A 12,984-nucleotide genomic window follows, 5' to 3' on the forward strand; every position below is an offset into this window, starting at 1 on the left:
GGGACACGAATGAAGAAACAGCTGCTCCTCCTGTTCACACACCGGGGACTCGTCAGCCGAGGGGGCCGCAGGGGGAAGCGTCGCCGAAAATGGCCTCGTTCAGCATCCGCGCCGCGCGTCCCGAGGACTGTCCCGAGCTGCTGCGACTGATCAAGGTGCGGGCGGGATGCGGGGCGGGGGGGCAGCGCTGCCCGGTGCCGCAGCAAAACAAGCTGTTGCGCAAGGGACGGGGGTGGGGAGAGGCCGCTCACATCCTCCTTCTCTTCCAGGAACTGGCGAAATACGAGGACATGGAGGACCAGGTGGTGCTAACTGAGAAAGGTAGGGAGGGTGCAGGACCTCACCCGGTTGGCGGCTGAGTGACAGCGCCTGTGGCTCAGGTGCGTGTGTATTCTGCTTTTCTAGAGCTGCTTGAGGATGGTTTTGGCGAGCACCCTTTCTACCACTGTCTGGTTGCAGAAGTGCCTAAAGACCAGTGGTCGTCTGAAGGTGAGGCTTCCTGATACTTTTTTTTTGGACGCTAAATACACAGAAGCATTATTTGCTTAATATTAATGATTGTAGATGAGGTTCCACCAGTGGACTGGGGTAGGAGGACTAGGTTAACTGGTAAAATTCAATAATGTATAGTGATACTCTGCTGAAGTGGTTGCTAATCCTGGAAGCATGGGAGATCAGGTATAACATAATGTGCTTGACTCCAATTATTAAATGGCTTTTCTTGTTTGACCCTGACTTACCTTTATGTAATTCTGTTAAATCACATTTTTTTCTTTAATTTGTCCCCAATCTTCAGGTTACAGTCTCTAGCTTCGCCATGTACATGGCCCTTCTGTGTACATGGATGGGCGGGGAGGTAACTAAAAGATCCGTTACACAATAAAGTAGATGATCATAATGAGGTAAGGCCTGCAGGGACAAGTGCTATTCCCAAACCTTTACCAAAGACACAGTAGATGGCAGAAACCTGTTTGCACACTTCTCTTAGAGTATGTGCAGAGTGTTATGGCAGATGTAGTTAAAATACTCAGGGTTTATGTCCAAGTGGGCTCTTGTTGGAAGAGTTGGTTTCTCTTCTCTCTCTTGAGCCACAGAGTTAAAATTGAAGCTGCAACTTTACTTATCTTGACTTCCTGGTGCTGAAGGTAAAGAAAACAGCGTGATGCTCAGTGGAAGCATAAGTGGAGGTGCTTGCAATGCTGCTGTAAAGGTGGCCTGTAAATAGGCCTTTTGGCACAGTAGTTACTAAGGAATATACATGGAAGGATCAGGGTTTGACCGATTATTCCTAAGGGAGCAGAGCTGGGGCAATCATCTAGATTGTGAGCTGCTGTGTAAAGTACTTGCTTCCAGACTGGAAGTGAATCAGTAGGGTGTGCATTATTTTGTAGAAAAAGGCCATGTTTGTACTTACTATGACAATGCTTTTGAGGATTTCAGGGTATGAACAGAGCAATCTTTTTTTTATTAGGCTGATAAAAATTTGTCAGAACTTGTGTTTACAATTGTGTGCTTATTTGCAAACTTCATTTTTGATTGTAACCTAGTATCAAATGTCTGCATGTCTCAGAGAATCTGTATGTTTAAACATGCATGTAAAACTTTGCATTTTTACCTTGTAAATTCTGTCTAGCTGAAGTTACACCCTTTGTTTCAGAAACATGCGTTGTGGGCTTTGCCATGTATTACTTCACTTATGATCCATGGATTGGAAAACTGCTGTACCTTGAAGATTTTTATGTGATGGCTGAGTACAGAGGTACCTATTGCAGAATTAGATGAGTTACTACCCATAGGGCTTCTGGAGATTTAAAACTTAAGCTTCTTGGTTTTTGTTTTTTTTAGGACTTGGTATTGGGTCAGAAATTCTGAAGAACTTGAGTCAGGTATGTCTAAGTGCTAAGTCTAAACAAGAATTAAAGGAGGTGGCAGGACTCTAGACAGATTAAAACATTGCCTAGAGTCTGGTAAACTGTGAGAAATGCTGCAGTGGCTGCTGGCATGAACTTGGTGACTTGTGGTGGTGTGCAGTTGCTGAGTAATGTGGCTGGCTGTCACTGGGGCTGTCCCTGGGCGCTGTGACCGTGTGGCGTTGGTTTGCAGGTGGCTGTGAAGTGCCGCTGCAGCAGCATGCACTTCCTCGTGGCCGAGTGGAATGAGCCCTCCATCAGGTTCTACAAGAGAAGGGGCGCCTCGGATCTGTCCACCGAGGAGGGCTGGAGGCTCTTCAAGATTGACAAGAAGTATCTCTTGAAGATGGCAGCAGAAGAGTGAGAGATTATTCCAGCAAATAAATGTTTTCTGCGAATATATGTGCTCTCTGAATAAACTTCTTGCTTTCTGTGTATGTACAGTTTGTAGTGGAATAAAGTAGTGTGGATGCTAATAATGACAGTGCAGGTGTGGTTATAGAGTAATGGTACTGTCATCTGGAACTGAGGCATCTGTGAAGTTCAGTATGTGCTTGTGTGCATCCTTTACCAGTGTGGGCTTGTAATCCCTGTATATGGAGACTTCATTCTTGTAAGTGTCATTCAAATGTGTACAGTGTACACACTGGTAGGGTTTGTTTTAATTATTGCCTTTTATAAAAATAAAATAGTGTTTTCACTTCATGGCAGTAGTTTTGACTTCAATTCTCACATAAAGTTTTCCATCAAATAACATTCAGATTAACAAAAGACTAGATTGGTGTCAGCCTTCTCATAAGATAAATGATTTACCACAGTCCCAGTGCGATAAAAGGGCACTTGTGTGCCTGTGGCACCTGACTGTTTGAAAGGGTTTGAGATCAGCCCCTGGTGGTGCAGGGCATCCTGCCTGGTGACCTATATTTTTAGGTACGGTTGGTGTCCCCGAATGAGGTCGCTGCTCTCTGGACAGCTGATCCAGAAAGTCCAGAGCTTGGGACTTCCACTTACCTGCAGAGCACCTCAGCTGGAAGGGCATAGCCTTGAAGGGAAAGATCCATCCTGGCGTGATTTCAAGGTCTGAGTAACAAAAAATTGGTTCTGACTGGTCATGTGAAATGAAAGTACGTTTACAAACCACACAAACAGCTCAATTATGTGATTACTAAATCACCAAACTCAAATGCTTCAGGTGAAATGTGTTTCTGATCATGATTTCAGATCAGGTTCAGCATTTGTGCTGAGCTGTAAGTGCTGTGTTAAGCAGTAGAAAACCAGCCCTCTGTTTTTTAGCCTTTGTACAGTAGAGAGTGAAAACAATGCCGCTCATCAATTTTTTAGTTGTCTTTGAAACAAATTAACAACTTTGCAGTACTGGGTTTGCACTTCTCATAAGCTGATGACAAAAGTGGATGCTTGCAAACTTTGTGCTGCTCTCCTCTTGCTCTCTGGCAACCCTGCAATAAAAGGTTTTTTTTGGCCAGCATTGCTTTCACTTCAAAGAAGGGAAGAGACTTAGCTGCCTTGTAACATGAACTGGTTTAAATCAAACAAGGTTTTAAACCTGTTGGTCACTGCATAAATCATGTGTCACATGAAAGATGTTTCCTCATCCTAGAGAGTAGTGGGCAGTGACTGCTTCAGCCATGGGAAATGCTGAACTAATTTAAGAATAAGGTATCACTCTGCCCAGGGCCAACAGAGCTGTGCATGAAACTGTTCTTATTTTCTGTTTTGTTTTGGGTTTTAGCTGATGTGTAATCAGCAGCATGCCAGCTCTGCCCAGTGTGAGGTTTGGCTGTCAGCTGTTGCTTCAAGAGTGAGAACACTAATAAAAAAATACAGAAGCTCTTGGAGGAGAGCAGAAGGTAGCTCTTCCTTGGGGGCATTGGTGGACAAGAAGCTCAACATTGTCTTGGCAATGTGCACTTGCCACCCAGAAAACAATCCATGTCCTGGGCTGCATCTAAAGTCCTGTGGGCAGCCAGTCAGGGGAGGGGGCTCTGCTCCACTCTGGTGAGACCCACCCAGAGTGCTGCATCCAGCCCTGGGGTCCCCAACATCAGAAGGATGTGGACCTGTTGGAACAAGTCCAGAGTAGGCCATGAAGATGATCAGAGGGCTGGAGCACCTCTCCCATGAACACAGACTGAAAGAGCTGGAGCTGCTCTGCCTAGAGAAGAGAAGGTTCCAGGGAGACCCAGCAGCTTTCCAATACCTAAAGGGGAAAGCTAGAGAGGGACCTTTCACAGGGGCAAGAGGGCTTTAAGCTGTAGGAGGGCAGGTTTAGACTACCTAGTAAGAAGAAATTTTTACTTTGAGGGGGGTGAGGCACTGGAATGGGTTGCCCAGAGTTGTGGATATCTCATCTCTGGAAGCATTCAAGGCCAAGCTGGATTTGAGCAACGTGGTCTAGTGGGTGACATCCCTGACCATGGAGGAGCTTGGGAGGACATGGCCTGTGAAGTCCCTTCCAACCCAAACTATTCTATGGTTCTGTGATGTGGTTCCAGTGCTTATCTGGACTAACTCCAGCTGGACTGAGAATGGAATCTGTCACAAAAATTACCTTGATTGAGCAGGTCAGGTTCTGCATAAGAAACATCCCTTTCCAGGACTGCCCCAGTCTGTGCAGCACCTCAGCTGCTTATGGCAGCATTCACACCACACACAGCAGCCTGAGGCTCAATCCCTCTCCTACCCAAAGGGAGTGGAAATCTGTGTTTCTCACTTGGATGAAGATTAAATGCCAGGTTACAAACCTCCTACCCTTGCTGCTACCCTTTTCTCTACTGGAATCCAGTAGGCCAAAAGAAGTGAGAACAAGCATAGCCAAGGAACCATCAAGAGCTGGTGATGGAGGCAGAATGGGAAAGAGGAGATGGTCTCTAGGAGTTCTCACCGAGCATCAGGGGGTTGTGTCTTCTCCTTGGTGAAGATGTAGTAACTTCACTGGTTACTCTGTGAGCCACATTAACCTCATCTCATCTCCTCATCTCAGTCCTAGTGCAATCTGTTTTGAAGTTATTTTAAGCCTGTGCTTCTGGCTCCATTTATCAGACCAGAAGGTGATTGCTAGTAGAGTAGTTTAAGAGTGGTTTTATTTTGAAATTAACAGTTCATTGGATATCTAGGGCAGGCCTGCTTAAATCTCAGGCCCCAGACTTCTGGAGCACAATAAAGCTATCAAAGCTGCATGACTGAATGGAACAAGCTAACTAATTAGGCATCATAATTAGAAAAGTAAGCAGCTTAGTCAAATTTTCAATCAATTTAAAATTGTTTATCATATCTTGTTCGTCTTCTGCCAATGTGGCTTACCATTTCATTTTCTAAATGAATTCTGATGGAATGGAGTCTCCGGCAGTCACAGAAAACAAGTGAGGCAATGCTAAATGAGAAGACCTTTTCTAGCCAGTGGGGATAATTTTAAACATTCACACGTGAAAGGAAATGCAAGGACCAACCTTTCAGATATGACTTTTGCTTAGCTCTTATTCAGAGGCAGGGTTTTTAAAACCAGCAGAAGTATTCTCACAGTTTTGGTAAGAGTCTCCAACAGTGATGTGGGTAATGCCGTGGGTCAAGAACAGACCAATTTTAAATTCCCTCAATAACTTTTCCACAAGCTACGGGAGGACCAAAGTGCCTCTGGAACATCAACTGAGACATATAGCAGAGTGCTTTCTGTGGCTTTAGGTGCTGGAGAAACTTCACCTGCCGTGACTTTCCTCTGTTCCAGGACCACAATCACACGGCCAAGCTGAGAGCCAGCCTGTGGTGGGGGCTGAGCCACACCAGCTGGCTTTGAGCTGGTCGCTGGGGTCCCACCTGTGGGAGCCCCTGGCAGCAGAGGCACAGTGTGCCCTGCAGGTCAGCCAGCGCTGCAGCGAGCCTGCCTCCGGGCGAGAGTTAGGGAGCGAGTGTCACAGCGCTGATAGCATCTCCAGGGCGCCGCGGCGCAAAGCTCCTCCTCGCTCTCCCTCTCAAACCCGTGCCCCGGGAAGTTCTCCTCGGGCTGAGCCAGCCAGCGGGACGTTTCGCAACGGCAGAGTTTCCTCATTCCCATCGGGTGGGGACAGAAGGGTGGCCCTGGGGACAGACTGGCGGCCGGAGGACGCGTCAGGACCGTGCAGGGGAGCGCCGGGCTCGCCGCCCCCTCTCCGCTTGGCCTTTCGTGTTCACAGGCTCCTGCACAATGATCCGAGCCGTAGCCATAGCGACGACATAGTGGAAGGAGGTTTTTTTTGTCTACATAAGTTAAAATATATGTGAGAAAAACAACCCTTCCCCCTCCTCTCTTCTTGTAAAGAGCCTTCGATGTCGATGTAATTCAAAAAAGCCAATGCAAACTTTTCCTGTGAAAAAGCATATGGGGGCTTTACTGCATTCCCGCTCGGTGTTTTGCCTTGGGAGAGTCGCCGTCCTGGAGCACGGCCCGGGGGAGCCGAGGTGTCAGCTCAGGGCAGACACCAGCTCCGTACGGAGCGGCACTCGGGAAGCTCGGCCTAATTCCCCGCCAGGCAGCGCTGCGTCGGGCTGGAGGCCAGCCCGAGGGTGTGTGTCGTGCCTCCTTTCTTTGAGTTGACCAGGAGCTTTATTCCCTTCGGTTTGCTCAAGATTCGTCCCCACAGCCCTCGCTCTCTCGCCAGGGCTCTCCCTCCGCGGCCCTCGGCGAGCGGAAGCTGAGCTGAGCTCCGGGCCCTCACACGGACGGACGGAGCTGCAATTTAAAGGAAGGCCTCGGCTGCTGTCTGAAACCAAGCAGCAAAGCAGCGCCGAGCCCACTGCTAATGTCTAATCTTGCTGCAAACTCAAAGCAGGCTCTGACTTCACTATCCAGTTTAGATTCCTTCCCTGGACTCTTCTTTCTCTCACCAAGACCTGGCTAACTTTTTTGCTGCCCAGACGTTTTTTGGGAAATACAGCCTTGATGGAGGGCTTCAGAACCCATCAGGAGCTCAGACTTGTCCTCACGGGGAGCTTGTGAGGGTGTGAGGCTGAGGACATGGATGTGGCTGTGGGGCAGGAGCACAGCCCAGCGCCAGTGCAGCAGTGGGAGATGCACCTCTCCCTGCCCTCAGGCCTCGCCCTGCTGAGCTCTGACTTTTTCTGTGATCAGAAACATTCTGTGTTTGATAACAGAATAAAGCACAGGTACACACCTCAATTGAAAATAATGACTGAGGGGGAAGCAATTCCATCTTCAAACCAGTTTCGGTTTCATTTCCCAGATTTGCTTCAGGCCAAAGCAAGAAACAAAAAGCCCCAGGGGATAATTTGCTTGTGAGGATGGAAAACAAATACTCTGTTCAGAAACTGCTCGTGGGTAAATAGTTCTGTTTATTTTGTTCCAAACTTTGCATATTTTAATTGTTGATATAGCAGGTGTCAGATGGTCATATCTACTCAAAGGAAAAAGGAACCTCAGTTTTCTTGAACTATTTCCCTTTGCCACTAAAACAGACTAAAAATAACATAGTTTGGTAAGACAAAACCAGGCACCCATCCTCTCCTGAAAGTTTGCTGTACAGTATGATGAGGTGGGTTTACATCTTCACAATCACCTCCCAGGAACCCACTGTGCAGGGATGGAACATGAATCCCTGGAATTCCTACTAGAAACTTTCCTCCACACAGAAAAAACGTGAGAGACACGGTAGCTTTATCCAGTTACTCAGTATTTCCAAGTAACTGGATATTGCAGTGTTATTTTCAAAACACACTGATAAAACTGCAGGGTGAGACTTTGGAAAGCTGGTTACTATAATTGGACACCCAGGTACCGCTGTGAAGGTACCTTTGAACAGAGTTTCTTTATTGCTCTCATGATGAGCAAACTCCAGTCTGGGCTCTCTGTGATCTCCCTGAACTTCCAGATTTGGCCCACTTGAGTCACCGACACACAAACAGCACCACACACCTTGTGCAGGAGGAAACACGACTCGTAGTTTTGGTCTGTAGTCTCGTGCCTTTTGCAATCAGTTCACATGACAGCATTTGGGTTTCTCCCCCAGCCAGCTTCCTGCCACGGCCTAGCACAATGTACCAGAACATTTCCAGCCCCTGCCTCAGTGTGTTTCAGCTACAGATGCAGGCACATGGGCCTTTTTCAGAGTTAACATAGAGAGATGGGTCAAACTCTGCCCTCACCACTCCTAGAGGTCATAACCTCCATACAGAGGTGTAGCTTTGCCACTGGGGCAGAAAATGTAAATTAAAAAGGAGGCAGGAGAAGGGATCTGCAGCCCTGAAGGAGGCCAGGTGCAGGGGCTGACCACAGCCTGCCACAGGAAGTCACAGACCCAGCAGAGGAAGCAGCATCAAGGGAGACAGTTTAGGCTTTTTTCTTTCCAGATAATGTAATCAGAACAAACTGTAAGACTTATTTCACAAAATCAGAAGCCTGAGAGGCATATTCTTGGGATACATTAATAATTTCTGGATTATTTTTACCTCCCATTGATGTCATTAGCCATAACTTAATGGATTAGCAAGTACTAATTTTGGATTTGGTGGTGTAGGAACAGGAATTATTTGTTGCTGAAGAGCAACAGGCAGAACTGGGATGGAGGCAGCAACAAGTGCTAGGATCAAAGAAATAACACCTTATTAATCCAGCTTTAAACAAAACCAAAACTAGCTAAAATTTTGAGGGATAGTGGCTATGCTTTAGCTAGGCAAGAAAGCACACCCATTTTATGTAACTACATTTCTCTGAAAGCTGTAAAGCTTCCAGACTGTAAAACAGGGTGATAAACCAAAGTCCACTGCATTACAAAGTACAGCTGGTCCAAATGACAGTGAAGTCAGGACAGGGCTAAAGAATCCCAAAGGAAAACAAAAATAAATTACGTAAGCAAATACTCAGGATTTATAGGCATGAGTTGATGGCCTTCTCAGCACAAAGTAATAAAATTATTCTGTATTTGCATGCTGGGTTTGCCATCATCACAATTTGAAATTTGATTACAAGAGTCCTGCAGGGACTCAGAGCCCCAGAGCTCCTTTACTTGCCATTTGGGCTTGGTGTCAACAAGCTATTTTCTGCTCTTAAAAGCCAAAGCACTTTTCACTCCCACAGCTCAACATACTCAGGCATCCCTGCTTCACTCCCAGGCAGGGCCAAGTTTGCTTCTAGGCACCCATAGCTGTGTGCCTCTCCAGCAGTTTGGGCAGCTGAGGCTTCCCTTACACAGGCTTACATCTGGTTTCTCAGCTGGGGTATTTTCTGCAAGAAGCACAGGACTGCAAAAATGAAAGGTCCTTTTACACAGGTCTAAAAGCAAGTAGAGGTGTAGAGGAGGATGTGACATTATCTCCTGTTTGTTCTTAAGGAAACTGTTAAGCCTTTTGGATCCAAGCAGTGATGGTCCTTTCCTTTAAGTTATAAAGCATCAGGTACCCCTGTTTACAGAAGTAAAGAATATAAATCAAATATAAATGCACCTCAGGCTCTTGCAGCTTGCAATAAAATGTTTAGAAGCACCAGAATGCTTCTGTGCTGGGCCAGCCTTCACCCCTTGCCCGAGTGCAGACACAGCCCCTCAGCTGGCTGGGCTGCCCTGCACGTGCAAAGCCCCAGCACCATGGGGACAGGGGCACTTGCAGCTGGTCCTTCTCTTTCGTTATCTTTTCAAGCTCAACCATGGTGGCCGTACTTTACACAGCTCTAAATAGTACCAAGCTCATCACAGGTGCTGCAGGATGTTTCAGAAGTTTCTGTGGGAGCTGGCACAGAACAGAGGGGCATGGAGGTGTCCCTGAGCTGTTCCCAACCCCTTGGTGCCCAAGCACTTGCTCTGCACTGAAGGTCGCACTGAGTACTCCACAGGAGATGCCTGGGGAAACAACCACAGACAGCTCCAAGTGTCAAATCCTCCTAGTGTTGTTTCTGGTGAGACTGCAGCCAGCAAAACCCACCTGCCTGCAGCGTGGGGGACACCTGCAGGCTCAGCACCTGCTAACACACACACACGGGCACACACCATGCCAGCCAATGCCAAGACTGCGCCCTTTTCCAGGAAGGCTGAGCCCCAGCAGTCTCATGACGTGGCAAACAGTGTTTGAGGAGAGCCTGGCTTTGTCTGAGGCTGCTTCTCTGCAGTGAGGCTGAGCTGGGCAGTCAGGATTCAGTGCCTGCTGGGACACCACAGCCAGAGTCACAGCTGTGGCCTCAGTGGCCACATGGTGGGAGCATGATGGAGGAGAAACCCGCTGAGGCAGGCACAGGCAGATGTGGGAGCAAGCGTGGGTTTGTCCTTCCCCAGGCTTTTGGGCATGCCAAGGGCAGAGCAGGGCTGGCAATGGCTCTGCTCTCTGCTGGGCCCCCTCAGCAGCTACTCTGCATCACAGGGAAAGGAAGCTCAAACTTCTCCTTCAGACAGGGAAGTGCCTTGTCTGAAGAGACTTTCGGACTGGAAAGTGAAGGCCAAGGGTGTGTTACAGTGCCGTGGACAGCAGCACACCTGGCTGGCTGTCTCACATGGGTAAAACATACACTGGGTTTTGTAAGTGAAGAAATACAGCACCCTGTGGTGAAGCAGCAAGTCTTCCCAAAACCAGCTTTCTGCAATGCAGCTGGCATGAAACATCAATATTTTTTCCAGAGAGTCTCTTTTACCAAAACACTGCAAACTCAGCCACCACCCCAGGCCAGACAAGTACAGCCAGGATGTCCAGGACTGACTTCAAATCAGCCTTCCCTGTGACACCTGAGAACAACCTCCATGGGCATCCAGCAGAGCTGACAACGTTAACTAAATCCTTTTTTTTTCATAGTTTATTTAATCACATAGTCTCAGAGTTATGTGTGACTCACATCCGTGTGAGTGAGCGCATGTATGTGAGTTCCTCTTGTTCTGCCCCGTTAATGCCATAGTTAAAAGATTTTTCCCACAGACATGGAGTGGAGTTTGACTTCATTCACAGTAAATACAGTTAGAACCTGAGTGATAATGTGCATAAACAGTACATGAGTTGCACCTGATCATGATAAGTTTTTTGAGTAGTTTCCATTAAAGGTGTAGCAGTGAATTTATAATGCTCATGTCCAGCTGTGAGATGAGTGGGATTACAGTGGGCTGGGTGAAATCTGTCTGAAGGGCAGGACTCAGAGGGTTGTAGTGAATGTAGATGGTCACCAGTGGTGCTCCTCAGGGCACAGTTCTAGGGTCAGTTCTGTTCACTATTTGGATAAAAGGAGGCTGAGGGGCAATCTCATTGCTCTCTACAGCTTCCTGGAGAGGAGGGTGATGATCCCTTTTCCCTGGGATCCAGTGATGGGATGTGTGGGAATGGTTCCAAGCTGCATCATCAGGGGAGGTTTAGACTGGACATTAGGAACCTCTTTGGCAGGAGTGTGATCAACCACTGGAATTGGCTTCCTAGAGAGGTGGTCAATGGCCCAAGACTGTCAGTGTTTAGGAGGCATTTGGACAATGCCCTTAACAATCTGATCACCCTGCAGTGGTCAAGCTGTTGGACTAGATCTTCTTTGTAGGTCCTTTCAACTGGAATAGTTCTATTCTGTTCTGTATCACAGGAAAGTAAAGAGAAAGTGTCTTGAAGACACTAAACACTGCATTTTTATATAATTTATTGTAAGTGTCTTATTCTTGAGACAACTGTATGACTAGAGAATTAAATAGGAGACTGTTACAACCACCAATAAGACGTGTGTATTACACCCATTGCAGCCAAGTGCCATGTTTTGTGTCCTTTGTCCAGCCAAAGAAGACATATTCCACCAGGAACCCCAATGTGTCCCTAAGTGTGTCCCAGCAGGGTGAGGACCTAGTCCCCACAGCAAGGACTGGCTGGTGCCTGCCTCCCTGGAGGTGTTACAGGGGGTTTGGCATGGCAGGAGAGCCGACATCCCGCAGAGTCCTGTGGTGGGGCTGACTAATGGCTGAGCCACAGCTCCAGTGCAGTGAGCCCATCTCCTTTTTTTTTCTGGAGAGCAGTGCCTGGGTCCATTTGGGCTTTTTCCCATGCCTTTTATTTTGTGAAAAAAGCAGGGGGTCCTGTGGTCCTCTGGGCTGCCCATGTCACCTGATATGTGGTTATCAGCATTATCAGCATTATCTTGAGACCAGCCTCCTTGGGCCATCTCCTTCCAAGGCTCAGTGCAGCCTGACCCTGTGAGCTCACACCAGCACTGCTGGCAACACCTCCTGCAAACGAGCCCTGAAAATTCCGGTCGGGCACCCAACACCTGCCAGTTTGTTTTTAGTCAGAGGCTCTGCAACACTCGGTGTTGTCTGTCCTTCACCTGCCTTGTGACAACCCCTCATCCCACTGTCTCATCTGAAGGTAAACAGTGGCCAGGGAACTTGGCACTTGGCAGGAAACTCTCACCTCTCCTGAGCCTGATCAAAGGGAACCTTCAAGAATGCCCCAGGAGAAACATCTGGTGCAGTTCTCCAGCAAAGTGTTTAATAACATATATCAATCCAAAACCATCACTGCACTGGGATTATCATGTGACATATTGTTGTGTCTAGTTATGTTTTCAGTAAGATAACGATGGCTCAGGCTTGTTAATCTTAAAGAGAATTAGGGCATTGTAATGGCACAGGCATGCTTGAAAACCCCCAGATAACTTCTTTCTTATAAACACAATTTTGCTTGTCTCTTTCCTTCCTTTTTTTAGGACAAATGAAGTAGATCAAGTGAATAAATCAGTGTCTAAATCTCCATCCCAGAAGCAAGGACCCCTTTTGATTGCCTTGCTACAAGTAAGTTGTTCTCTATGAAATTTATTTAAAATCTTAAATTATTTTCCTTTTCCTGAAGTTTAAATGTTTAAACAATAAAATGTTTAAAGAATATCACCTATAGCAATCAAAATACAACTCATTATGAAATACAGTAACAAGACATTGGTGTTACTGTAGCAGCTTGAGTGAAATCAGGGCTTGAAGGCTGTGCCACTGGGTGCCTTCCCACCTCCAGCTTGGTGCATCCTGGAGAAACAGGTTTTCCTCTTACACAGCTGCAAGTCCCCCACAGAAATATCCCTTAAGCTTTAACCTGGGGAGAAGTGAGTGGTCCCCTCCAGCTGTACTGCTGA

At 47.2% G+C, this 12,984-nt stretch overlaps 1 protein-coding gene across 1 annotated transcript; it reads left to right on the forward strand.

Moving 5' to 3' along the window:
• The first annotated feature begins 6 nt into the window (after window positions 1-6).
• On the forward strand, window positions 7-2,691 carry SAT1 (spermidine/spermine N1-acetyltransferase 1). The gene is made up of 6 exons (XM_005424890.2): window positions 7-155; window positions 270-321; window positions 406-489; window positions 1,658-1,759; window positions 1,846-1,886; window positions 2,104-2,691. Exons 1-6 carry the CDS (start codon window positions 90-92, stop codon window positions 2,272-2,274), a joined length of 516 nt encoding a protein of 171 aa, XP_005424947.1. The 5' UTR covers window positions 7-89; the 3' UTR covers window positions 2,275-2,691.
• The last annotated feature ends 10,293 nt before the right edge of the window (window positions 2,692-12,984 follow it).

Source organism: Geospiza fortis, unplaced genomic scaffold (assembly GCF_000277835.1).
Source record: "Geospiza fortis unplaced genomic scaffold, GeoFor_1.0 scaffold161, whole genome shotgun sequence".
Lineage (NCBI taxonomy): Eukaryota > Metazoa > Chordata > Aves > Passeriformes > Thraupidae > Geospiza > Geospiza fortis.

Coding starts and splice junctions, on each gene's coding strand:
- SAT1 (XM_005424890.2), top strand. CDS start 90: ATGGCCTCGTTCAGCATCCGCGCCGCGCGTCCCGAGGACTGTCCCGAG. Junction 322..405: donor GGTGGTGCTAACTGAGAAAG/GTAGGGAGGGTG, acceptor CTGCTTTTCTAG/AGCTGCTTGAGGATGGTTTT. Junction 490..1,657: donor AGACCAGTGGTCGTCTGAAG/GTGAGGCTTCCT, acceptor CCTTTGTTTCAG/AAACATGCGTTGTGGGCTTT.